This window comes from Chamaea fasciata, unplaced genomic scaffold (genome assembly GCF_029207755.1).
Source record: "Chamaea fasciata isolate MVZ Bird 193981 ecotype frontalis unplaced genomic scaffold, bChaFas1.0.hap1 SCAF_17, whole genome shotgun sequence".
Taxonomy (NCBI): domain Eukaryota; kingdom Metazoa; phylum Chordata; class Aves; order Passeriformes; family Sylviidae; genus Chamaea; species Chamaea fasciata.
The window spans coordinates 13,678,561-13,706,074 of NW_027094102.1; the positions used below are offsets into that span (position 1 = coordinate 13,678,561).

The 27,514-nt window shown below is 52.7% G+C and overlaps 1 protein-coding gene across 1 annotated transcript; it reads left to right on the forward strand.

The window, feature by feature from the left end:
* The first annotated feature begins 17,930 nt into the window (after positions 1-17,930).
* On the forward strand, positions 17,931-20,413 carry LOC136298503 (coiled-coil alpha-helical rod protein 1-like). The gene is made up of 4 exons (XM_066199243.1): positions 17,931-17,935; positions 18,382-18,523; positions 19,103-19,324; positions 20,191-20,413. Exons 1-4 carry the CDS (start codon positions 17,931-17,933, stop codon positions 20,353-20,355), a joined length of 534 nt encoding a protein of 177 aa, XP_066055340.1. The 3' UTR covers positions 20,356-20,413.
* The last annotated feature ends 7,101 nt before the right edge of the window (positions 20,414-27,514 follow it).

Sequence of the window (27,514 nt, forward strand, 5' to 3'; positions counted from 1 at the left end):
CTGCAACCTGTTTTTTCTCAGAGTCACAGAACCTCAGGCTGGGTGAGGCACCTCTGGAGGTCACCTTGCCCAGCCCCTGCTCCATCAGAGCCACCCAGGGGCAGCTGCCCAGGATGTGTCCAGGGGGCTTTTGAGTCCCTCCAGGGATGGACACTCCACCACCTCCCTGGGCACCTGCACCAGTGCTCAGCCACCCTCCCAGTGCAGAAGTGTCTCCTGAGCTCGGAGGGCCCCTCCTGTGTGTCACCTTGTGCCTCTGGCCCCTGGGGCTGTCCCTGGCCCTGGCCCCTCTGCAGCCTCCCCCCAGGTATTTATCCCCAGGGGTGAGATGCCCTGAGCCTACTCTGCTCCAGGCTGGGCAGTCCCAGCTCTCTCAGCCTCTCCTCATGGCAGAGATGCTCCAGTCCCCCCATCACCTTCATGGCCCTGTGCTGGCCTCTGTCCAGTCTGTCCCTGTCTCCTCTACTGGGCAGCCCAGCTCTGGGCCCAGCACCCCAGGGCTGGCCTCACTGGTGGGGAGCAGAGGGGAAGGATCCCCTCCCTTCACCAGCCGAGTCACAGCTCCCAGTGCAGCCCAGGGCTCTGTTCTGCGTTGCTGCAGGAGCACACTGCTGGCCCATGGGCATCCTGGTGCCCAGCAGGACCCTGCCTAACCTCAGTTTTCCACCCCAGAAGATACGGGTGCCTGTGGTTGTTCCTTCCCAAGGACAGCACTCAGCACTTGGCGTTGAACTGTCACCCTTGAACTGTCGTCCCTGTGGATGGCAGCACGTCTCTCTGGCACATCAGCCACTCCTCCCGGTTTTGTGGGAGCGCACACTCTGCTCCATCCCCCGCTTTGCTAACAAAGGTGTCAGAAAGGACTGGAGTCAGCACCGTCCTCCAGGGTACACTGCTCGTGCCACTGACCACCAGGGATCCAAGAAGGTAGATTTTTCTGCAAGGCATCTTTGCTTGTATGTAAATCTCTAGAAAGAATTGGCAGGATTTACATCAGGGATTTCTGCTCCATATCTTATGTGGGAAAAATGTAATGATCCATGCTCCCTCTCACTGGATGGAGAGGGTGGTGGGTAAAGTGGTCCTGTTGTTGGTGACAGCGGATGCCAGCTGCATAGGAACTGTGCCAGACAGGTGTGACATACTGTGGGAAGGAGGACTCTGAGGAAGATAAAATCCGGGGCGTAGAGATCACTCAAAGGCTATTCCACAAACCATGGAAGCCCCTGTTTTGTGGAGGTCAGGAACAATTTCTAGGCAAGGGCTGAAACTGTGCTTCTGTGAGTTCTTTTCCCTCCTAGGTCAATTCTTCCATTAATGACAGCAGATTGTCCTGGTTTAAAAGACAGATGTCTGCCAAGAAAGCTGGGAATCTTCCTGAAATGGAAAGATAGCCCCCTCCCTCTAATTTATTATAACTTGAAATTGCAGGGCTTCCAGGCAAAGATCTGGGAAAAGGAATAACAGTTCTTTACTGGAATACATGTATACACATGTGTAACAAGAGAGAATGAACAACAACAGCCCCCCAAAGCAGGAACAGACTTTTCCCACCCATTAAGAAGTTCTCACTTTGCTGTAGTTATGCCCCACCTGGGCAGAGGGCACCGTTGGCTCAGGCAGCTTCAGGGGGCCACTGATGCGAGCTCTGAGCCATCCCAGGGGTTAAGGGCAGCCTCAGGGAGAGAGAGAAGGTGGGGGCCTGGTTTTCCCAGGTTCTCACCTGTCTGTTGCAGCATCCTGGCGATGGCAGCTCTGGTGAGGTTCCAGGCAAACAGCAGCTGGGGCTCCCTCTCTCCAGAGATAGAGAGAATAGGTGGGGTGGTCTGGTTTCCCCCGAAGCACCCATGCAGATGGTGAGGGTCTTCCTTGCGATGGCAAGTGTCGAAAAGTCCCTGTCAACCAACAGCTGCTGCAAGCAACCGGCTCGCCTGTGGGTGGCAAGGAGAATTCTGAAGCAGTGCTGGGTCCAGCACCAAAACCTGCCCAAACTGCCCTGCTCCCAGCATAGCCGGCTGGTTCTTCCTCAGCAAGGCAGCGCCCGATCCCGCCCGCCCTGCCTGGAGCCTTCCAGTGGAGTGGGAGGGTCACTGGCCAGTTCTTTTGTATTTCAGTTGCCCCTCATTCATTCCCCAGGGCCATCAACTGCCCTCTCCTTGCCACATCTCCCTTCTCAGGTAACATATGGGAGAAAATTCACTAAACACACCCCCCCCCGCCTCCAAACCCACAACATTTTCCATCCTGAATTTTTTCCCATGCCAACATGTTACATCAAACTTTGACTTTTAAACTATACACATATGTTGCAGACAGGTAAAAGATGTTATAAAAGAAAAGTCTTATGAAATATGGATTAGGCCCCGCTACTTTAGCTAAGTGCAGATAACTCACAAGTTCTCATACAAAACAATCTTGAGCATGAAAAGTTCATTAGCGCAACAATCTATTCTTGGGGAGAAAAATAAGTGCATCTGCATAAACATTAGATCTGCTCCATGAAAACGCACAAAGGAAAAATGTAAACAACCTGAACCTTAGCAGACGCAAATCACCCTCTGACCAAGAAATGAAGTAGCAAGAAAACTACCAACCAGTGGCTTGTAGTTTTGTAGGGTTGTTGCACCCAAGGTCTGTGAAAACTGTATAAATTAAGTGCATAAAGACTTGGCTTTTCCTGCATAAAGAAAATGGAGTCTCAGCTGACTTATTTCAACATACATCCATGTATTATCCTAATTATATACATCCATACATACATGCAGATATGGATACAGGCACAATGTCTCAGGCAATTCACCCAAAACCAAGATCCCCCTGAGATATACATCGTGTTTCTCCATCTTTCCGCATCACCCACCAAGTGCAACCTGGTCCCTGAACAAAGACAACCCCAGCAATGGGTTTGTCTTTCCTCAAGGCAGAATTAACCCAAACAGTCTTTCCTAGCATACCTCTCATAGGCACCACCAGAACCTTGTCTCCACCTGCCGTACACGGGGGTTGGGATCGGGAATGGCCAGCTTGGTTGCTGGAACCTCCGGTGTTAAGTAACCGTGTAGCCTTTGCTAAATGCACGTCCCACTCCTTGAAGGTCCCACCCCCCCATTGCCTTCAAGGTTCTTTTTAAGAGTTCATTGCACTGCTCAACTTTCTTGGCAGATGGTGCATGGTAGGGGATACGGTCTACCCACTCAATGCCGTGTTCTCTAGCCCAGGTGTTTATAAGGCTATTCCTGAAATGAGTCCCATTGTTGGACTCAGTTCTCTTGTGGGTACCATGCCTCCAAAGGACCTGCTTTTCAAGACCCAGGATGGTGTTCCGGGCAGTAGTGTGACCGGCTAGGTCTCCAGCCATCCACTGGTGGCTTCTACCACTGTGAGCATGTAGCACTTGCCTTGGTGGGTCTGGGGCAGTGTAATGTAATCAATCTGACAGGCTTCCCCATACTTATGTTTGGAGCACGGCCCCCCATATCACAGGGGCTTCACTCACTTTGCTTGCTTGATCTGAGCTCACATCTCACAAGCGGGGATAACCTGGGAGATGCTGCCCATGGTTAGATCCACCCTTCGGTCTCGTGCCTACTTATAGGTGGCATCTCTGCCCTGATGGCCTGAGGCATCAGGGCCCATCAAGCAAGGAACAATTGTCCCGTGTGTTGCCAATCCAAATCTATCTGTAACACCTCGATTTTTGCAGCCCGATCCACCTGCTCGTTGTTTCAGTGTTCCTCATTAGCCCAACTCTTGGGGACATGGGCATCTACATGCAGACTTTCACAGGTAGCTTCTCTACCCAAATGGCAATGTCTTGCCATTCGTCAGTGTCGTGGTTTGAAAGCAAAATAAATGAGAGGCTCCAAGTCAGAGATACAATTTAATAGGAAGAACGGAAAAAAAGTAAAATAAAATAGATGCAATAATACAGAAGACCACTGACAGAGTCAGAATACAACTTGAGCAGAGTGATGGAAGCAGTCCAGGTGAGGTGGTCTTCCTGAAGCAGTGATCCCATAGAAAGGTCTGGTAGCTCTGGTCCTCTGGGAATCCAGTGGGTAAGGGCTGCTTGTACTGTCCCAAATCCCAGATTACATCCAGGCTGGAATGCTTGGTTCCTCCCCCTGGGCGGAGCATCTCACAATGGGATGATGAGTCATGCAGGGGGTCCCTGATGGCCCATTAAACAGAGATAGCTCCTGGAGGGAATTCTCCATGAGTCATGGGCAAGGCATTTGATGGGCCATTAAGAGAAGGTAATGGCCCAGAGGGAGGGGGTCTGGAAAAACACTGCCCCACCTGGATTCAACAGTTCATGAAGATGGTGATAGAATACTTGGTGCACATCCTATACTACAACCCAGGACAATTTTATAGCCTTCCTGGCCGGGGCGGTCCCTGTCCCCTTTCCCATTGCCTGGGTACAAGGGAACTTCCACTCTCTCCCACTGCCTACTCTTCTGTCCCCTCCCCTCTCATCCTACTGCCTTTTTAGTCAGATCTTCAACCCCACCCCTCTCCCAGCTCACAGCAACACGCAACAAACCATCCAGAACATATCCAAACCACAAAGAGCAACACACGGAACCAACAACTTTCCTTCTTTAACTTAAGAACCTTTTGGCTTCAGCAAAATACCACCTCATCCTCAAAATCCCATAAAGTCTTTGTTCCTCTTCCCCAAGTTCAGGAGTTTAGCATGACCTTGTCTGAGGAGCAGTCCATGTCAATTAATAAAGCTTACTAAAAATTTTCAATGGATTTATCTAGTGGCAATTGTGGATCATGTGTTTTACAGAGGGCACATAGTACGGGGGGACATGGATAGGTGGATCAGGAAATTCCCGGTATCATGCCAGTACCTCAGCCAAGGGAGAAAGGGAATGAGGAGAAAAGAAGGTTACTTGCTCCAGTTAATTGAGAAAGACCCCGTTGGATGCAGGCCTGATGGACATTGTCCCTTTGTTTGACTCCAGGGACTTTTACAGGACTCCTCTGCCTCCTTTGTGGACACGAACCTCTAGCGATGTGAATTTTACGCTCTGGGGGGTGGGAGCGGAGGGCGCCGGATCTCCCCTACCTGGGGAGGGAGGAGAATAAACCAGTGGAGAGCAGTCCAGACTGGGGCAGCTGGGGAAAATTCAGAGTCACTGGGGCCCACTGGGAGCCAGGCAGGGCAGGGGCGGGAGCGATCGGCCAGGGGCCGGCGGGGAGAAGTTCCCGCCTCAGCCGAAGCCCCTCAGGGACTGACAGTGGGGGGGCGGCGGCTCCCGCCCAACCCGCGGGCGGGGAAAAGTGCCCTCAGGGATTGGCTGGGCGGGATGGGGGCGGGGCAGGAGCGGGCCCCGCCTCAGACAAACTCCCCTCAGGGAGCGGCTGGGCCGGGACCCAAAAAAGCCTCAAAACCTCCTCAAAATTTCAACAAGACTGACACAAACGGAATACGTGTGAATAACTGTGAAATACTCAAGGCTATATTTTTGTTATATTTAAACAATGGCGGGGGGAAAAGGCAGATTGCGCACTCAAAGGTGGCAAAACCAAGAAAACCTCCAAAACACCTTTAAGAGTCCCTGGAAGTGAAGTAAAGTTGACTAGAAGCATAATGAATATGAAAAAATATAAATCAGTTAAAGCCAGAGTTAACGTATAATAAAAATTGGGGGCGTGTAGAATGGGGCTTGGGGTGCTAAAAGGCCTCCAGAAAGCACCAAAACACCCCAAGCACCCCGTTCCCCTCATGTCTGGCATGGCTGTGCAGCAGCTCAAGTACAAGAGTCCTCCAGTAGCTCTGGAAGGGAAGTAGAGGGTGCTAAAAATGGGCAGGAGACAATGTTTCCTCCTTAATTGCCTTTATTACAAAGGGGCTGGGTCAGAGGCATGCCCTACGCCGGCCGCTGGGGAGTCTCGCTTCCACCGCTGAGGAGGTGGTGCCGAGTCGGTGCTGCGGAGACCGCTGCAGATCCGGGAGTTCGCTCAGCACACGGGAGCCCTCAGGAACTCCTTGGGGCTCCTCGAGTCTAGGGGTGTCTTTCCCTCGGAGTGTCTTTGAGGTCACGGCCAGACACCAGGATCAGTCAGCCAACACTTCAAGGTGTCCACAGTCCACTGCTGTCCTCCGGGGGGTTGAATTCTTTGTACATTCGACTGGGCCAGGGACTGTTGGGGTCAGTTCTGTCCCAGTTTGCAGTGGGGCTCCATAATTTCCATAGGGGTGGCAACAGCAGCTTGATAGGCAGGCTGGGGCTGACAGGATGGAGGAAGATGGCTAGCAGGAAATAGAAGGATGGCTGGCGGGAAGCCAGCAGGGCAGCAGCAGCAGTCCAACTTGGGAGAATTGCTACGCCATTCTAAGGGGTTTCAAAAGGGGTACAAAACTTGCAACTCAAGGAAGAAAAAACTCGGGCTGGGATACATATAACGTGTAACAATTCATGGGCACAACTGGGAGAAATATAGCATGTAACCACTAATGGGGTATAGTTAGTAACTTTTCAACTTGAACGTTCAGCATGGGGTCGGTAGCCTAGGACGATGAGACAGGTAAGTGGGGTTTCCAAGGGAGGAGGGAGGGGACAGGATCTGGGGTACGGAACGGGGATTTTACAGCTTTTATAAACGACGTTTTAACCTCTAATGTTATGGAACCTCATAACCTACAACTAGTAACTTCCTTTACTCGGCGTTGTCTAATCTTAGTTTATCACAGAGGGAAGCAGAGGGAAGCAGCAGTCCTCGTGTTGAGGCACAGCCTGTGGAGAAAGGGGTCAGTGGCCCAGGTTTGTGCTTTGGAAATCAGAGCTGGGTTCCTAAATGCTGTCGGAACTCTCTCTAATAGACCTGTGGTGGCTGAGGGATGTACGTGGGAAGGGTTTGCCAGCCATGAAGTGGAGCTGTTGATCCTCTGAGCTCTGTTGAGGGGCAGTCTGGGAGCCTGTTCCTTTCCCCTTCCCCAAGGGCAGAGTGTTGGTGAGGGCTGGACTTGGAGGCTGTGTCTGCCCCGACAGCCGGTTCCGTGGGGCTGCGGATGCTCCTGCCAGCGTGGGCTTGTCTGAGCCGGGCCTTTGCCTCTTCCAGGTGTCCCTGCTGCAGTCACAGCTGGCCCGGGACCGACAGCATGGGAAGAACTACATTGAGAGCTGTGCAAGGGCCAGTCAGGAGCTGTCAGACCTTCACCAGGAGCTGTCGTGCTCCTTTGCAGCTCTGCTCAAGGAGTCCCAGGCTGCTCTTGTGAAAGAAGAGACTTGAATCTGCCTTGGTCTCTGAAGCTTTACTTGGCAGTGACATCCTTGGGCCGTCAGTCTCGGGAGAGTCAGGCCCTGGAGAAGGCAGGTGCAGCTCTTCTCTTCCACGGAGGATTTGTGCCCTGCTCAGAAGCCAGTTCCTGTCAACTGGGACACACAAATCCTCCTAGGACGCAGGCAAACACTACCAAAGATGAGGGCAAAAACCACTTGCCGACGCTTTTCCAAACAGATCAATATGGTTCTTGAAGGTCTGGGCCTAGTGAGGAATCTTTGATGTAAGCAGCAAGACTTTTCTTCTGCCTAGAACACCTAATGATATATTGCCAAAGAGATAGCAGAGGAAAAAAATGCACTTGTGGCTGTCTCAGGATTCTTAATCCATTTTATGAGCCTTAAACACTGCAGCTCTCGGCTTTTCTCTGTAGGAATCTGAAAAGCCCCTCAAACACCATTTTTCTCGTCATGTGGCCGTTCTAAATGCAAACCTTTACTTTCCATGAGTATTTGTAAGCACCAAGAACCTTTTTAGCCTTTTTCTTACATCTCCCCTTTGTCAGGGAAGACAGAATTTCTGTGACTCAGGAACTAAGCATATCCCTAAAGAGCATGCAGGTCGTGAGAATGCTGAGCCTTAAAACTGATGTTGTCTGGACCAGCAACTTTGAACTCATGCTATGAGCCAGGTCCCTGCCCAGCAGGGCTCTGGGGACACGGGGAAAGTAGGCCAGGTGCCAGGGCCAACAGGGAGCTGGGATGGGGGAGAGCCAGGAAGGGCTTCTCCAACAGCCCCTGGAATGCTGGGCTTCTTACCCCAGCAACCGTCAACAGGCCATGGAATGTTGGAGGTTAGACCCTGGCAACTGTCAACAGGCCATGGAATGTTGGGGGGTGGACCCTGGCAACAATCAACAGCTCCTGGCTATTGGGGTTTAGACCCTGGAGCTGTCAACAGCTGGCGAACCTTGGTGCTTGGACTTTGCAAAGGCTGACAGCACTTTGTGTGCTGTTGACCCTGCAAAGGCCAAGGACCTTTGGAGATTGGTGTCTAGACCCCGCAAAGGCCAAGGCCTTTGGACACTGGCGTTTAGACCCCGCAAAGGCCAAGGGCCTTTGGACACTGTGGTTTAGACCCCGCAAAGGCCAAAGGCCTTTGGACACTGTGGTTTAGACCCCGCAAAGGCCAAGGACCTTTGGACACTTACTTTTGGTCACTGCTCGTGCCAACAGGCGGATGGAGACCCGGCGGGTGAGTGAGAAAGCTGCTGCTCTCCTTGTGCCAAGCCCAGCAGGGGCCTGGGTGGGCCTGGGCTATGTCGTGTGGAACGGTTCCCTTTGGGAAGAGCAAGGGATTCACAGTTGGCTGTTTCAGAGCTGGCAGTAGCTTTGGTGCTTTCCATGGGGACAGGCGTGGGAGGGAATGGGGGGCTCCTGGCCATCCCAGAGCACAGCCACATCGCCTCCTCCATCCTTGTCCCCCTGGAGGCCGTGGGCACAAACAAGGGAGCAGCTTTTCCTTGCCTTCCCCTCAGCCCAATTTACAGCACAGCCTCAGCGCTTCCCAGAGGCAAGAATGGGTTTCTCCCAGACATGTCCGAGATGATCTCCAGTGGCCTGGAGGAGGCCACAGGGATAACAGGAAGATGCTCCAGGGGCTGGAGCACCTGTGCCAAGGGGAAAGGATGCAAAGTTGGAGATGTCCAGCCTAGAGAAGGTTCCAGGATGACCTTACAGCCTCTTGCAATGCATGAAGGGGCTTCAGGATAGCTGGAGAGGGACTTAAGCCAGGAGCCTGCAGGGACAGGACAAGAGACAGTGGCTTACCACTGAGACAGAGCAGGGGTGGATGGGATATTGGGAGGGAAATCTGCCCTGTGAGGGTGCTGAGGCCCTGGCACAGGTTGCCCAGAGAAGCTGTGACTGCCCCTGGATCCCTGAGAGTGTTCAAGGCCGGGTTGGATGGGGCTCCGGGCAGTTCCCCTCCTGCTGCTCTTAGAAGTGATGAGACACCTTTCCAGCATGTTCATTTGTGCTGCTGTCAAACTACTGGGCTGAAAATATTCCCCGGGGGGGGGGGGGGGGTGGGGGGTGGGGAGGGGAAGAAGAGCTCTGCTGGAATTGCTGTGCTCTGGGACAGGCTGGGAAGCACTTAGAGGCCACTGCCTCAGGGGCAGCCATGCAGTCTGAGCGTGCTCTTCCCTGTGCTCTTCCAGGGAGCTCGAGGGCTTTCTCACCAGGGACGTTCCTCCCGAGCCCCTGAGGTGAGTAAACTGTGCTGAGCTGGCCGGGATTTTGAAACCGCTTCTCCATTAACGGACACTGCTTCTTGTGGGAGCAGAAGAGGCATCTCAGTGGTACTTTGGAATAGGAACAGAATACCTGACTAACAGCTGGACGTGGGCTTGCAGGGGCTGTTAGACAACAGTGACAGCATGGCCAATTCCATCATCTCAACTGGGAGCACCCTCTCAACTCTGACATCCACTGATGCGCAGTATCCCTTTAAATTGGTTCGGAAAGCCACAGAGAATTGTGAGCGCTTGCAGAGACGTTTTGAGCTAATGGCAGAGAAATGCCGGACGCTCAGAAGCCGCCATGAGAACATAGACTGTCTGGTAGAAGAAATAAGAAGGTGAGCATTTCCCCCTCCTCCTCCTGTCTGGGTTTTTCATGCTCTACTGTGACTCCCAAGGCCGTGTGGGAGGTGCACAGCCATGTTGGCACAGAAGACTCCTTCTGGTTGTGCTGCTTCCCTGAATTCTGTTCTTTGTGTGCCCCTGCCCAGCCACTGCTTCTCGCTGCAAGAAGGCAAAATCCTGCCTTCCTTTCCCTTTGCCTCTGGAGGATTTCCTGGGAGGGAAAGAGCAAGGTCTTCCTTAGCCCACTGCCCCCTGCTCCATGCTGGAGTGCTGAAAATGGGATTGGGAACTCTTCGGGCCTCTTGGTTCTTCTGACTGTGCCTTGCCTCTGCAGTGACTGTGAAAACTTTGAGAAGTCCAAGGAAATGCTGTATCAATGCACTAGGATCCCGGAGCCAGGAGCCTTTTTTCTGCGTCAGAAGAACACCAAGCAGCAGAAGGAAGCGTCAGCCCAGGCAGAAAAGGCAGAGCAGCAGGACAGGATGGAGGTTGGTTTTGGAAATGAGACTGGTTTTCCGTTGAAAACTTGTCTTGGCCCTTCTTGTACAGTGGAGGACTTGGCTGCACTCGAGGGACAAGACCCATCATTGCAGAGCCAGTGGGAAGTCAAGAGGCAGACATTGGAGTAATTGCAGCTTCAGAGGAATCTGCTGGGGCAAAAGAAGGATGATGTTACCGTGGCTCTGGACACCTTATTCCGAGGCAGCACCCGTGGGACTGGGAGTTGTGCCAAGCACTTCAGCCCAGATACTGTTTCTGGCAGTAGAAGACAGGGACACTGCGGTGCACACCTGGCTGAAGGCGGCATACGCATTTATTAGCCAGGGATAGGCATGTTCATGAGCAAAGTGTTGCCTGCTTCTGCAGAATTTGTTGCTTTGGGCAGCCACAGAGCCTCTAAAACAGGGAACAGAGCTGGGGAAGGGTCTGGAGCACAGGTGTGATGAGGAGCAGCTGAGGGAGCTGGAGGGGCTCAGCCTGGAGGAAAGGAGGCTCCGGGGGCACCTTCTTGCTCTTTACAACTCCCTGTGGCAGGAAGGTGCAGCCAGGTGAGGGTCGGGCTCTGCTCCCAGGGAACAAGGGACAGGACAAGAGGAAATGGCCCCAGGCTGTACCAGGGGAGGTTTGCGTTGGGTGTTACAGGAGAGCTGCGAGAGAAGGGCTTGTTTCCGACGGTCTGTCACACAGTCTCAGTTCTGGGGTATGTGGTAGATTTGGCAAATACACAGCAGAGGTTTTGCTCTGCTGAATCTCAGCTGCTGCCCTGGACAGCTGGGCTAGTCTTCTGGGCTGTTGGCCAGGGAACCATCAGCATGCATTCCTGCTGGCCTCCTACTGCTGGCCTTGGTTTTGGAGGTGCTTTTTCAGTTGCCCTTGGTGGGCCACTTCGAGATTGAAACACCTTGTCCATATCCATTGAGAATCTGGTGCTCTCAGGACTGGGAGCAATGGAAAGTTGTCCTTTCCCTTTCCTCACAGCCTCTGCTGTGGCTGACAGTGACAGGCTGTGGCTGTAGCCTCTGACTGCTCTGTTCTGCTTGACTGCAGGTGGGAGAGTTGACATCCCAGCTGGCAGCCTCCCGAGAGTCCCAGGAAAGAATTGTCCAGAGAGCCCAGCAAGTTGTGAGGGAGGCCCAGGAAGAGTCAAGGCAGAAGCTGTTGGAGGATGAGCGAGTCCAGAAGATGCTGGAGGAAGTAGAAGATCAGAAAAATGAGCTGCAAGTGCACCTGCAGAACTTGGAGAGGGAAAGGAGTCATTGGGCAGAAGTGGCATGGCAAAATTCAGAATTGCAGGCTTCTGTGAATGCCCTAGAGAGTGAAAAAGCCAGGTAAGTGAATTGTCCGTGCAGACAGGTGTCATTGTCTTTACCTTCATTGTCTTTCCCTTTAAACCTCCAGTTAGAGTTTTTCTGCAAAGCAAGGCTTTGGGGGTAGCTCCTTCCCTCCAGGGAATGTTGTGTTGTGTACGTTAGGTGGGTGTGTTAACACTGCCCAAGCTGCAGTGCAAGGAGCTGGATACATCCATCAGCTGCACCTTGGCTCCTGTAACTTGAAGCCCTTGGGATCTGGATCAGCCTGGCGTCTGATGCCTTTGCTGGGCAGAACCATCTTAAGGCCCTGATTGCAGACCTAGGCCAGACTGCCCTCAGAGGCACCCAAGAAACCAGAATGTCTCCATTGCATTGTTCCTCATAAAATGCCCCCAGTGCCCAGAGGGGTCAAGCAGGGTCCCTGACACCCTCCACAGTCACAGGCGTTAGTGACTGTGCAGAGAATGCAAGAAACAAGACCAGGGTTAGGGGGGCTCCTCCAGCTGATCAAGTCCTGCCAGTCTTCAGTGCCACCGGATTCTTCTTCCAAGAAGACGACGACAAAGCAAAGGCAGGGCACTCTTGCTTGCCTGGAGGTTTCTGCATCTGCCATCAGGTTGTGCTTCAAGCCTCCGTTGCCACTTCTGCCTTTGGCCTTTGTTCCTGCAACTGACAGTAGGATGGGTGCGGGTAAATCTTAGGGAACTTGCCAGAGATCCCCTGGCTGTAGGGTGCTGCTCCTCCTGCCTGGACATACAAGATGGGGGAAGGAAAAGTCTCTTCCATTTTGGCCCAACCTCTCCCCCTTGGAGCATGGTTAGTTAGAAGCAAATTCTTCCTCTCCCCTAATGTCTTCATTGCAAGACTTTGTTAGGTTTGTACTCACATTCTCATCTCAAAAAGAAGTTTGGGCATGTAGGCAGGAACTCCCTGTTCTTTCAGGAACAAAAGCAGAGTGGGCACATGCTGGGCTGGGACTGCAGGGGGAACAAACAGCCAAGTTGTTTAGAGAAACCTCATCAGACAGAGCATTTCTCCCTGAGGTGATGGAAGTACTAAGGATTCATGGAATGTGATATCATGGAGTAAGGAGTTGCATGCTTCCCTTCTAGGCTGATTCTGTCTCTGGAGGAAAAGAACCTGTGCCTCAGATCGCTGGAAGAAAAGAACCTGGCACTGAACACTCAGGTGACTCAGCTTCGTTCTGCTCTTCAGGAGACCCAGCAGCTCTGTTCTGAATATAGAAGAGAAGTGGACGAGCTCAACGCCCAGGTAAGCAGTGCACTGGCATCCTCTTCTCCAGGGACACACACCACCACCTTTGGCTGGGAGGCCCCAAGCTCTTTTCCCTCCCAGCAGCATCCACTGCTGCCGTGCTCTGCTTTGTGCTGCTGCTGAACCCTGAGGCCAAGTCTGCATGTGGTGCCGCGTGCTGCCACTGTTTTCACCCATTCTCTGCCGGCTCCCAGCAGGAAATGTGGGAGGAGAGGCTGCAGCGGACTCCTCTGGAGATTCTCTGTCCCTCTGTTAGCAGTGTTGTCCCAGGCAGAGTTGGTGCCTGTGCCAGGCCCTGAGCAATGTGGGGACACAGACGTGGCTGTGGCAGGCTGGGGAGGGCACTTCCAGCACAGCCAGTTCAGCCGGTGTTCAGAGCTGCAGCCTCAAGGATGGCCCTTGCCTCCCTCTCCCTGTTTTCTCCACATTTGTCTCCATTACAATCCTTGCTTCTGGGCTTTCTATTTCCAGCGTGTTTTTTGCTTGAAGTCATTTCTCCATTCTTGCTCTCCCTACTGCCCACTCTGAGCCTCAGAAGCAGCCCTGTCCCTGAGGCTCTGTGCATCCATCTTCCAAATCCACACCCTGCAGGACGCAGTGAAGGAGAAGGCAGCTCGAGAGAAGCAGCTGCTGGAAACTGAGGTGTCTGAGCTTCGTGTGCGGCTCCAGAGCTCTGAGAAAAAAGCAGAGGCCATGGTCATACAGTGTAAGGCCCTGAAGATGAAGCTGCGGAATACAAAGGCTCAGAGAGACCAACTAAATGCCAAGAATCAGAAGCTGCTGAAACAGCTGGAGGAAAGTGAGCAAGGTACAGCTTTTCCTCTTCCACCCATTGCCCCATCCTGTCTTGCCAGCGAGGATGTCTGATGCCACACAGAATAAAAGTGCCCAGGGATGGCAGAGGGGGAAAACGATCAGCAGGAGATTTATCCATCCTAGTGCCAGTGGAAGCTTTTTCTCAAGAAAGATGCCATGGCTGGCAGTGCCATCTGGCTGTGCTGTGGCTGATCCCGTGCACAGCTGGTGCCTTTCAGGTGCCCTGTCTGTGCTAAGGAGCTGTAGCTGGCTGCCTCAGCTCCGTTCCCCCAAACTCCAGGCCCTGCCAGAGCCTCCAGGCTATTGGCCTGTCTGGAGCACGGCTGCACAGGCATTCCTGCTCCTTTGTCTCTCTTGGATTGCTCACTCTGCACAAGTCCAGGAGCAAAGACACTTCCCTACTCTTCTGAACCTTGCCCCTTCCATTCCTGCTTTTCTCTCTGCCTGGAAGCTTCCTTCATTTCTGTCAGTTTTGGCGCCCTTGTGGGCTTAGGGCCTGGCAAAGACAGGCAGGCAGAGAAGACGGTGCTGTTGGCTCTGCAGGATGCACATCAGTTTGCTTTTGCTTTGCTTTCCCCCTTCTTGTCCTTCCCCTTCCCTCCTGCAGCAATGTGGAGAGCAGAACACCAGAATACCTCTTTTCAAGGTGTCCTGAAGCAAGAGGCTGTGGCTCTTCGTCAGAAGGTGACATCTCTGCAAAGGCAGTTGGAGAGCCTGGAGAAGGAAAGGAAGGATATGCAGGTGAGATTGGCAGATGCTACAAAGGGCCGTTTCCTGGCTATGATTGGACCTTGCATTACTAGTTCTAAGGAGCTCCTTTTTCCAGTTTAACATTTCTAATTTCATTCTTCTGAAAAAGGAGGAAAAGATATTGTAGTCATGCCAAAGCCAGGTGGTGCTGAGGCTGCTGGTTTTCCTCCAGGTGCGAATTCAGTGCCCTAGAAGTTTTAGTTCTCAATGTTCACACTGTCTCTAGTGACATTGCATAGTTTGGGCAATTTTTAGTGTCCAAACCCATGTTGAGATTTCTAAATATCTGGACCTTGGAGGAGTGGTGAGAAGAGCAAGTTTGCTGTTAATAGAAATGTGTTCGGCCTTGGCCATCTGAGAGCAGCCAGTGGGGAGAGAAGAGGGGAAAGCCAAATGCTGATCCAGATAAGGACGTGTGCCTGTGCCCTAGTTCCTTCAGCCCTCGGTCCGGCCCTGGCTAGCTGTGGATCTCAGGGGGGAATCTGGGCTAGGGCGATGATCAAAGACAAAAGGCGCTCTTATTGCTCGTGGGAACAGTCCCACAAGTTTAATGTAGAACTCACACCTTAATGTCTAGGAGAAAAGAGAGGGTGAGATCCCCCGTGTGGGGAGTTTGAAGCCCTAGGGGAGAGGGGGAGGGGAGGGGAGTCTGTTGACCAGTGGGGGCTGACTCAGGGGGAGGGGAGAGATAGAGGGTATCAGGTGAAGAGGGCGCAAAGGTGCACGGGAAAGTGTGACCAGGAACACCCAGTGCAAAACGAACTAACTACTTAGTGCAATACAACGTGCCTGCAAGGGCAGGACTCGTCCTGAGTGGCAGCAGAGAATGACAGACTGGTCTGGCCACGGCTGCTCCAAGAGGGCAGTGGTGCCATGGGGATGGTGCCATGGAAACTCTACACAGGAGAGGTGAGAATCCAGTCCTGTTGGGCCCAGCTCCAGGGAATGAAATGCTGGGGGTGTTTGCTCTTCCCTTCCTCCCTGATGGAGAGCACAGCCTCGTGGCACTGCCTAAATCCTGCTTGGCGTGGACTTGAAATCCTGGCTGCAGTTCTGGCAGCTCCTCCCCAAAGGAACAGGGGAGTGGAGCTGCAAGAGGTCGGGGAAGGGCAGAAAGGAAGCTGGGAGGGGCTGAGTGAGCTGGGAAAGATGCAGCATCAAGGGGGGCCCAGCAAAGGTCTGCGGCATCCCGAGAGGCAGAGAGAGAGGGGCAGCTCGTGCCTGCCCCTGCTGCAGGAGTCCATTTGTGGTATGAAAAGCAAACTGAGAGAGGGAATGAGGGACCCTTTTTCTCCCTGTTTTGGCAGCATGAACGGGAATTGTACGAGCAGAAGATGAGAGATCTGGAAAAGAAGAATGAAATGCGTGCACCCCACATGCAAAGTTGGAATGATATAACCCAGCAACCAGAAATGGAGAGGGAAGGCATGCAGGAGGACTTGGAGCATGGGGCTGCTGCCACCTTGAATCTGACAGGAAAAGAACTCAAAGGGAGACAGGACGCTCAAGTCCTGAGTGCTGCACCGCACAAGAGTGAAATTGCCAATAGGACTTGGAAGAAAGATTTGGCAATCCCAAAGGGAAGGGCTCCTGACACTGGCATGGGCCAGTCTCATCTCCAGGTAGGCCCTGGCATTGACCTTTAGTCCACTACAACATCCCTGAATTATTCCAATGAGGTTTCCCATAAAGAGGTGGGACTCTATATCCCCGTCAGTCCAGGCCTGCTTGGGCAAGGCAGCCTGGGCTGCAGCAGGCAGCCTTGTCTGTGTGCCTGGCTCCAGCCAGAGACCATTGACCGCCAGACTGTTTCCTGGCATGCCCGGAATGATTGACACAGCTCTGGAGTTTGCTGTTCCAATCAGCTCCAGGCCAAAAGCTGGGCATGGGGAGCTGCTTCTTCTGTGCCCACACAAGGGGCGGGAACACATGGGAACTTGGATTTGGTGTGGAAAGGAATAGAGCAGGTGAGCAGAGTGAGGGACTAAACCCAGCAGAGCTTTGGACCAGTGCCTGAAAAGCGTCTGCACTGCTGGTGCTCAGAGTAAATTGTTTTGGCAGTAGTAGGAGATGTGGTAATTCTGAGTGACGACACGGAGTCAGGAGTAGGGATGTTTGTTGGGAAGGAGCTGTCTGGTCCCAGGAAAGCCAGCAGGGCCTGACACAGCACTTGCAAGGGAGCAGTGCCAGAGGCTTTTGGAGCTCAGGGTATCAGAGCAGCATAGGGCAGATGCTGTGAAACTTTGAGCCCAGAGCACAGGTGCTCCTTGTCCTCTGGCTGCCTGCGAGCTGGCACTGGCTGGCTCTGCACAGGGCTCCTGAGGAAGGGCTCGACCTGTACCTTGTCCCGCTTCCAGGTTTCCCAGCAGCAAGAGTCGTCAAGGAGGGCTCTGGAGCGGCTGCACCGGGAATCCTCTGGCCAAGGGCACACACTGGCCCAGGTGTGCAGAGAGAAGGAGCTGCTGTGCCAGGAGAAGGCTGCCCTTGAGGGCCAACTGGCAGCCGTGGAGCAGCACAGACATGACCTTTCCAAGCAGCTGGCAGAGACCAGGTAAAGGCAGGGAGCAGATCCTTTCCAGATGTTTTTACACTCTATGGACAGAATATGGAAGAGTCTCAAGAAAAAAAACCAAAACTATGCCACCATGTGAAGATTATTTTTCTGGCACCTAAAGCCAGCAAAGCTCTCGTGAGCCTTGGGCTCCTGTTTGTGCCGCTGAGCACACTCCTGTGGGAAGTCCAAAGCAAGCCACCCACCCTGAATTGAGTAGTAGTTAAACCATGCAGATGTTGAGTGAAACCACACGTGTCTCTTGGGTTTGGTTCCTGGTTCTGGGCATTGAATATCCCTCATTCCTTACAAAGTAGCTTGACATGATCCCGATCTCTGGAACTGAAGATTCATCTTCAGCATTCCAGGCTCTTACCTTTGGACATTGGGAGTAGCACGAAGCCAGAGGCTGCTGCTGAATGTCTTGAGGGCCTTCTGCTTCCAAGCACACTCTTGAGAAGTGTGGGGCAGATCCTAGAACTGCTTAGAGAGCAGCAGGAAAAGCTCTTTGGAATTCTCAACAGCCTCTGAGGATTCTTGCTGATTGTTGATGGGCAGCCACCTGCCAAACCCGCCAAGGCCCCTTTGGATGGTCCCTCGCACTCTGTAAAGGTGGACAAGTCACTTGGGCTACTGCCTGCTTAGCCAGCAACACTAAAACAAAGCTGGCAAGTCTACTCCTTGACCTTGCAAGAGTTTAAACTGCAGTCTCTTCATTCAGGTAGTTGTTGTTCAGAGAAAAATCCGTGTGTTCTGATTTTTTACAAGTGCTGCCATGGCCATGAGATTTTACTGTATCATGCAAAGTAGTTTGCAAGTCTCTTAAAGACAGGGTGTCTGGAAGATGATGTACCTTCATGTCCATTATCAAGAGCATTACAGCGTCAGGAGTCAGCCAGGACAAGAATCTGTTCTGTCCCCCAGCAGAGCAGCTTAGAAGTGCTGAGGAGAGAAGGGCTGTGAGCAGGGGCTGGGCTTTCGCTCGCCAGCCCGGCCTGTTTGGGCGCAGCTACCCAGTGTCATAGGTCAGGAACAGCAACTGAAGGCTTGGCTCTTGAAGTCAAGCTGGGCTGGGCTATCTGTGCTGTGCCAGGCCATAAGGAAGGCCTGGGCACTCCCTCAGAGGGCCCTGCTTTGCCATTGAAATGGCACAAATGTGCCTTCTCTGGACGACTTTCCATGCCTCCCATTTTTCATACTCAGGTGTGGGGATCTTGAGCCATGTTGTCCTGGAATACCTGACTGTGGGAGTCAGGAGCAAGCAACTCATGTCTCTCCATATTTGCAACTTGTAGATCACAGAACCCGTGCCTCAGATCGCTGGAAGAAAAGAACCTGGCACTGAACACTCAGGTGACTGAGCTTCGTTCTGCTCTTCAGGAGACCCTGCAGCTCTGTTCTGAATATAGAAGAGAAGTGGACGAGCTCCACGCCCTGGTAAGCAGTGCACTGGCATCCTCTTCTCCAGGGACACACACCACCACCTTTGGCTGGGAGGCCCCAAGCTCTTTTCCCTCCCGGCAGCATCCACTGCTGCCGTGCTCTGCCTTGTGCTGCTGCTGAACCCTGAGGCCAAGTCTGCATGTGGTGCCGCGTGCTGCCACTGTTTTCACCCATTCTCTGCCGGCTCCCAGCAGGAAATGTGGGAGGAGAGGCTGCAGCGGACTCCTTTGGAGCTTCTCTGTCCCTCTGTTAGCAGTGTTGTCCCAGGCAGAGTTGGTGCCTGTGCCAGGCCCTGAGCAATGTGGGGACACAGACGTGGCTGTGGCAGGCTGGGGAGGGCACTTCCAGCACAGCCAGTTCAGCCGGTGTTCAGAGCTGCAGCCTCAAGGATGGCCCTTGCCTCCCTCTCCCTGTTTTCTCCACATTTGTCTCCATTACAATCCTTGCTTCTGGGCCTTCTGTTTCAGGCGTGTTTTTTGCTTGACGTCATTTCTCCATTCTTGCTCTCCCTACTGCCCACTCTGAGCCTCAGAAGCAGCCCTGTCCCTGAGGCTCTGTGCATCCATCTTCCAGATCCACATACTGCAGGACACAGTGCAGCAGATGGAGGCTACCCAGGCAGCTCGAGAGAAGCAGCTGCTGCAGCAGCTGGAGGAGTCCCGAGCAAGAGAACGGCGCTTGAAGGACTCTGTGCAAGTGCTGCGGGCTGCAGTGTCCCAGCTGCGTGTGAGACTCCAGAAGGTCAAGACAAAGAAGCCTGAATCAACTACTGAGCCCAGGAGAACTGGCGAGCAGGTAAAGTGCGCTGCCTGTGCAGAGCCTTGGGGCTGCTCTGGAACACAACATGTTAGCCCAGGCAGTGCTTTGGAGATCTCTGCTTGTTTCCTTGCCTCTGCCTGTGCCTGCTCTGGGCACACCCTTCTGTTTGTTCTCTCTCTTGTGGCAGCCCATGGCTTTAACAAAGGCACCTTCACTCTGCTGCCTCTCTGGCCCCGTGTCCCCAGACACTCACTGACCTCTCTTGCACAGCCCCCAGAGAGAGCTTTTTGCCCCCAGTGTTGTCTGGTGCAATTCAGAGTCTCAGAGCAGAGATCTCCATGCCCTGATGGCCACAGATCCTTTTGCTCCACGCTTGCTGACAGGTTTCTGTGACCCTTTCTCCCATCCAACATGCTGGTGGAACCTGAAGGGAGAAGAATCAGAACTTTTAGGAGAGTGTTCCCCCCAGACACTTTATGTTGCCTGTCTCCCAGTCTGACCGGCAGACTATATCGGCGTCTCAGGAAGAGTCCTTCAGTAGCTCAGAGGAGCAGTAGCCCTTGTGCTGAGGCACAGCCTGTGGAGAAAGGGGTCAGTGGCCCAAGTCTGTGCTTTGGAAATCAGAGTTGGGTTCCTAAATGCTGTTGGAACTCTCTCTAATAGACCTGTGGTGGCTGAGGGATGTACGTGGGAAGGGTTTGCCAGCCATGAAGTGGACCTGTTGATCCTCTGAGCTCTGTTGAGGGGCAGTCTGGGAGCCTGTTCCTTTCCCCTTCCCCAAGGGCAGAGTGTTGGTGAGGGCTGGACTTGGAGGCTGTGTCTGCCCCGACAGCCGGTTCCGTGGGGCTGCGGATGCTCCTGCCAGCGTGGGCTTGTCTGAGCCGGGCCTTTGCCTCTTCCAGGTGTCCCTGCTGCAGTCACAGCTGGCCCGGGACCAGCAGGACCACCTGGAGAGCTGTGCAGGGAGCAGGCAGGACGCTCCTGTTGAGTCACAAGGTGCAGAAAGGACCTCCTTGCTTCCTCGACTTCTCAGAGAAGAGCCCGGACGCCGCTGGATGCAGCCATAGACTTAGTCAGTAGTTTGTGTTTAAAGGATAGTATAGGTGTAATTGAACCTTTATATAACTGTGTTCCATGGCACGAAGGTTATATTTGAAGGCAAATAAAGAGTTTATTATGGTCATGATTAAATGAAAAGATCTTTCTCAGAATTACTTACTACCCAGTACAGAGAACTATAGCTTCCAGTATAGTGAGTTCTATTTGAAGCAACATTGAAGCAATTCCCTTCAAGCCAGCAAAACCAGTTCTTAAGTAAAGACTGATCACCCAAACCAATGACCATGGGCAAATCTCAGGTTTGGTTTTCTTTTCCCGAGATTCAGGTGGTGGTTCGAGTGGGCCCTTTTTGCCCTCTGAAGGCCCCGAGCCAGACGCGAGAAAAAAGCGGAGTCTTCAAGGTCTTTTTCTCTTTGGTTTCTCGCGTTGTTTATTAGTTTCTTATCTTACAATTTTCTCTGTGCCCGGCTGAGATGTTCACAGCTGCTCGGACACAGGACGACTCCCCCCGCCATGGGAGGTCGCTGCCTTTTATACAGATAACTACCTGTCTATTATTTGCAATTATGTGCCAATGCCTATTACCTACACTAAAGGGGTCAACTCTACTCTGACCCAATCTGCTTAAACTACTTTGTGCCACCGTCACCAGGAGATGGACGCCAGGGGAGAAGAAGGAAGAACTCAGGGCAACACCCTAAATCCTCCATCTTGTTCTCCATGCACCTACATACTAAGAATCCTAAAACTACAAAATTTTCCACCCTGCGACACACTACACTACTGTCAGTTACGTCTTTGTGACTTGTAATTCTTCTCTCAGTGTTAGAAGCTTTTTTGCATGGACTGAAGTCAAAGACAGTGTCTCTCTGGGCTCTGTGCCAGGGTCTCCAACCCCCCTGTACAGATTCCAGACCCCCCTGTACAGATCTCTAACCCTCTTGCTAGGGTCCCAGACCTCTCTGCCGAGGTCTGTGGCCTCCCAGGGTGCCCAAAGGAATGCCCTGGACTCCAACAGGCAAACACTTCTCTCTGCCTCAAGGAGTGACCTTAGGGGCATCCTCCCTCCAGGGAGGAATGTGCAGAAGGGAAACATGTGACATGAACCACTTTGGTGAGGGCAGGAGAAACCTGCCATGTGTGGAGCTTTTCCATTTGTCCTTAGGAAACTGCAACCTGTTTTTTCTCAGAGTCACAGAACCTCAGGCTGGGTGAGGCACCTCTGGAGGTCACCTTGCCCAGCCCCTGCTCCATCAGAGCCACCCAGGGGCAGCTGCCCAGGATGTGTCCAGGGGGCTTTTGAGTCCCTCCAGGGATGGACACTCCACCACCTCCCTGGGCACCTGCACCAGTGCTCAGCCACCCTCCCAGTGCAGAAGTGTCTCCTGAGCTCGGAGGGCCCCTCCTGTGTGTCACCTTGTGCCTCTGGCCCCTGGGGCTGTCCCTGGCCCTGGCCCCTCTGCAGCCTCCCCCCAGGTATTTATCCCCAGGGGTGAGATGCCCTGAGCCTACTCTGCTCCAGGCTGGGCAGTCCCAGCTCTCTCAGCCTCTCCTCATGGCAGAGATGCTCCAGTCCCCCCATCACCTTCATGGCCCTGTGCTGGCCTCTGTCCAGTCTGTCCCTGTCTCCTCTACTGGGCAGCCCAGCTCTGGGCCCAGCACCCCAGGGCTGGCCTCACTGGTGGGGAGCAGAGGGGAAGGATCCCCTCCCTTCACCAGCCGAGTCACAGCTCCCAGTGCAGCCCAGGGCTCTGTTCTGCGTTGCTGCAGGAGCACACTGCTGGCCCATGGGCATCCTGGTGCCCAGCAGGACCCTGCCTAACCTCAGTTTTCCACCCCAGAAGATACGGGTGCCTGTGGTTGTTCCTTCCCAAGGACAGCACTCAGCACTTGGCGTTGAACTGTCACCCTTGAACTGTCGTCCCTGTGGATGGCAGCACGTCTCTCTGGCACATCAGCCACTCCTCCCGGTTTTGTGGGAGCGCACACTCTGCTCCATCCCCCGCTTTGCTAACAAAGGTGTCAGAAAGGACTGGAGTCAGCACCGTCCTCCAGGGTACACTGCTCGTGCCACTGACCACCAGGGATCCAAGAAGGTAGATTTTTCTGCAAGGCATCTTTGCTTGTATGTAAATCTCTAGAAAGAATTGGCAGGATTTACATCAGGGATTTCTGCTCCATATCTTATGTGGGAAAAATGTAATGATCCATGCTCCCTCTCACTGGATGGAGAGGGTGGTGGGTAAAGTGGTCCTGTTGTTGGTGACAGCGGATGCCAGCTGCATAGGAACTGTGCCAGACAGGTGTGACATACTGTGGGAAGGAGGACTCTGAGGAAGATAAAATCCGGGGCGTAGAGATCACTCAAAGGCTATTCCACAAACCATGGAAGCCCCTGTTTTGTGGAGGTCAGGAACAATTTCTAGGCAAGGGCTGAAACTGTGCTTCTGTGAGTTCTTTTCCCTCCTAGGTCAATTCTTCCATTAATGACAGCAGATTGTCCTGGTTTAAAAGACAGATGTCTGCCAAGAAAGCTGGGAATCTTCCTGAAATGGAAAGATAGCCCCCTCCCTCTAATTTATTATAACTTGAAATTGCAGGGCTTCCAGGCAAAGATCTGGGAAAAGGAATAACAGTTCTTTACTGGAATACATGTATACACATGTGTAACAAGAGAGAATGAACAACAACAGCCCCCCAAAGCAGGAACAGACTTTTCCCACCCATTAAGAAGTTCTCACTTTGCTGTAGTTATGCCCCACCTGGGCAGAGGGCACCGTTGGCTCAGGCAGCTTCAGGGGGCCACTGATGCGAGCTCTGAGCCATCCCAGGGGTTAAGGGCAGCCTCAGGGAGAGAGAGAAGGTGGGGGCCTGGTTTTCCCAGGTTCTCACCTGTCTGTTGCAGCATCCTGGCGATGGCAGCTCTGGTGAGGTTCCAGGCAAACAGCAGCTGGGGCTCCCTCTCTCCAGAGAGGGAGAGAATAGGTGGGGTGGTCTGGTTTCCCCCGAAGCACCCATGCAGATGGTGAGGGTCTTCCTTGCGATGGCAAGTGTCGAAAAGTCCCTGTCAACCAACAGCTGCTGCAAGCAACCGGCTCGCCTGTGGGTGGCAAGGAGAATTCTGAAGCAGTGCTGGGTCCAGCACCAAAACCTGCCCAAACTGCCCTGCTCCCAGCATAGCCGGCTGGTTCTTCCTCAGCAAGGCAGCGCCCGATCCCGCCCGCCCTGCCTGGAGCCTTCCAGTGGAGTGGGAGGGTCACTGGCCAGTTCTTTTGTATTTCAGTTGCCCCTCATTCATTCCCCAGGGCCATCAACTGCCCTCTCCTTGCCACATCTCCCTTCTCAGGTAACATATGGGAGAAAATTCACTAAACACACCCCCCCCCGCCTCCAAACCCACAACATTTTCCATCCTGAATTTTTTCCCATGCCAACATGTTACATCAAACTTTGACTTTTAAACTATACACATATGTTGCAGACAGGTAAAAGATGTTATAAAAGAAAAGTCTTATGAAATATGGATTAGGCCCCGCTACTTTAGCTAAGTGCAGATAACTCACAAGTTCTCATACAAAACAATCTTGAGCATGAAAAGTTCATTAGCGCAACAATCTATTCTTGGGGAGAAAAATAAGTGCATCTGCATAAACATTAGATCTGCTCCATGAAAACGCACAAAGGAAAAATGTAAACAACCTGAACCTTAGCAGACGCAAATCACCCTCTGACCAAGAAATGAAGTAGCAAGAAAACTACCAACCAGTGGCTTGTAGTTTTGTAGGGTTGTTGCACCCAAGGTCTGTGAAAACTGTATAAATTAAGTGCATAAAGACTTGGCTTTTCCTGCATAAAGAAAATGGAGTCTCAGCTGACTTATTTCAACATACATCCATGTATTATCCTAATTATATACATCCATACATACATGCAGATATGGATACAGGCACAATGTCTCAGGCAATTCACCCAAAACCAAGATCCCCCTGAGATATACATCGTGTTTCTCCATCTTTCCGCATCACCCACCAAGTGCAACCTGGTCCCTGAACAAAGACAACCCCAGCAATGGGTTTGTCTTTCCTCAAGGCAGAATTAACCCAAACAGTCTTTCCTAGCATACCTCTCATAGGCACCACCAGAACCTTGTCTCCACCTGCCGTACACGGGGGTTGGGATCGGGAATGGCCAGCTTGGTTGCTGGAACCTCCGGTGTTAAGTAACCGTGTAGCCTTTGCTAAATGCACGTCCCACTCCTTGAAGGTCCCACCCCCCCATTGCCTTCAAGGTTCTTTTTAAGAGTTCATTGCACTGCTCAACTTTCTTGGCAGATGGTGCATGGTAGGGGATACGGTCTACCCACTCAATGCCGTGTTCTCTAGCCCAGGTGTTTATAAGGCTATTCCTGAAATGAGTCCCATTGTTGGACTCAGTTCTCTTGTGGGTACCATGCCTCCAAAGGACCTGCTTTTCAAGACCCAGGATGGTGTTCCGGGCAGTAGTGTGACCGGCTAGGTCTCCAGCCATCCACTGGTGGCTTCTACCACTGTGAGCATGTAGCACTTGCCTTGGTGGGTCTGGGGCAGTGTAATGTAATCAATCTGACAGGCTTCCCCATACTTATGTTTGGAGCACGGCCCCCCATATCACAGGGGCTTCACTCACTTTGCTTGCTTGATCTGAGCTCACATCTCACAAGCGGGGATAACCTGGGAGATGCTGCCCATGGTTAGATCCACCCTTCGGTCTCGTGCCTACTTATAGGTGGCATCTCTGCCCTGATGGCCTGAGGCATCAGGGCCCATCAAGCAAGGAACAATTGTCCCGTGTGTTGCCAATCCAAATCTATCTGTAACACCTCGATTTTTGCAGCCCGATCCACCTGCTCGTTGTTTCAGTGTTCCTCATTAGCCCAACTCTTGGGGACATGGGCATCTACATGCAGACTTTCACAGGTAGCTTCTCTACCCAAATGGCAATGTCTTGCCATTCGTCAGTGTCGTGGTTTGAAAGCAAAATAAATGAGAGGCTCCAAGTCAGAGATACAATTTAATAGGAAGAACGGAAAAAAAGTAAAATAAAATAGATGCAATAATACAGAAGACCACTGACAGAGTCAGAATACAACTTGAGCAGAGTGATGGAAGCAGTCCAGGTGAGGTGGTCTTCCTGAAGCAGTGATCCCATAGAAAGGTCTGGTAGCTCTGGTCCTCTGGGAATCCAGTGGGTAAGGGCTGCTTGTACTGTCCCAAATCCCAGATTACATCCAGGCTGGAATGCTTGGTTCCTCCCCCTGGGCGGAGCATCTCACAATGGGATGATGAGTCATGCAGGGGGTCCCTGATGGCCCATTAAACAGAGATAGCTCCTGGAGGGAATTCTCCATGAGTCATGGGCAAGGCATTTGATGGGCCATTAAGAGAAGGTAATGGCCCAGAGGGAGGGGGTCTGGAAAAACACTGCCCCACCTGGATTCAACAGTTCATGAAGATGGTGATAGAATACTTGGTGCACATCCTATACTACAACCCAGGACAATTTTATAGCCTTCCTGGCCGGGGCGGTCCCTGTCCCCTTTCCCATTGCCTGGGTACAAGGGAACTTCCACTCTCTCCCACTGCCTACTCTTCTGTCCCCTCCCCTCTCATCCTACTGCCTTTTTAGTCAGATCTTCAACCCCACCCCTCTCCCAGCTCACAGCAACACGCAACAAACCATCCAGAACATATCCAAACCACAAAGAGCAACACACGGAACCAACAACTTTCCTTCTTTAACTTAAGAACCTTTTGGCTTCAGCAAAATACCACCTCATCCTCAAAATCCCATAAAGTCTTTGTTCCTCTTCCCCAAGTTCAGGAGTTTAGCATGACCTTGTCTGAGGAGCAGTCCATGTCAATTAATAAAGCTTACTAAAAATTTTCAATGGATTTATCTAGTGGCAATTGTGGATCATGTGTTTTACAGAGGGCACATAGTACGGGGGGACATGGATAGGTGGATCAGGAAATTCCCGGTATCATGCCAGTACCTCAGCCAAGGGAGAAAGGGAATGAGGAGAAAAGAAGGTTACTTGCTCCAGTTAATTGAGAAAGACCCCGTTGGATGCAGGCCTGATGGACATTGTCCCTTTGTTTGACTCCAGGGACTTTTACAGGACTCCTCTGCCTCCTTTGTGGACACGAACCTCTAGCGATGTGAATTTTACGCTCTGGGGGGTGGGAGCGGAGGGCGCCGGATCTCCCCTACCTGGGGAGGGAGGAGAATAAACCAGTGGAGAGCAGTCCAGACTGGGGCAGCTGGGGAAAATTCAGAGTCACTGGGGCCCACTGGGAGCCAGGCAGGGCAGGGGCGGGAGCGATCGGCCAGGGGCCGGCGGGGAGAAGTTCCCGCCTCAGCCGAAGCCCCTCAGGGACTGACAGTGGGGGGGCGGCGGCTCCCGCCCAACCCGCGGGCGGGGAAAAGTGCCCTCAGGGATTGGCTGGGCGGGATGGGGGCGGGGCAGGAGCGGGCCCCGCCTCAGACAAACTCCCCTCAGGGAGCGGCTGGGCCGGGACCCAAAAAAGCCTCAAAACCTCCTCAAAATTTCAACAAGACTGACACAAACGGAATACGTGTGAATAACTGTGAAATACTCAAGGCTATATTTTTGTTATATTTAAACAATGGCGGGGGGAAAAGGCAGATTGCGCACTCAAAGGTGGCAAAACCAAGAAAACCTCCAAAACACCTTTAAGAGTCCCTGGAAGTGAAGTAAAGTTGACTAGAAGCATAATGAATATGAAAAAATATAAATCAGTTAAAGCCAGAGTTAACGTATAATAAAAATTGGGGGCGTGTAGAATGGGGCTTGGGGTGCTAAAAGGCCTCCAGAAAGCACCAAAACACCCCAAGCACCCCGTTCCCCTCATGTCTGGCATGGCTGTGCAGCAGCTCAAGTACAAGAGTCCTCCAGTAGCTCTGGAAGGGAAGTAGAGGGTGCTAAAAATGGGCAGGAGACAATGTTTCCTCCTTAATTGCCTTTATTACAAAGGGGCTGGGTCAGAGGCATGCCCTACGCCGGCCGCTGGGGAGTCTCGCTTCCACCGCTGAGGAGGTGGTGCCGAGTCGGTGCTGCGGAGACCGCTGCAGATCCGGGAGTTCGCTCAGCACACGGGAGCCCTCAGG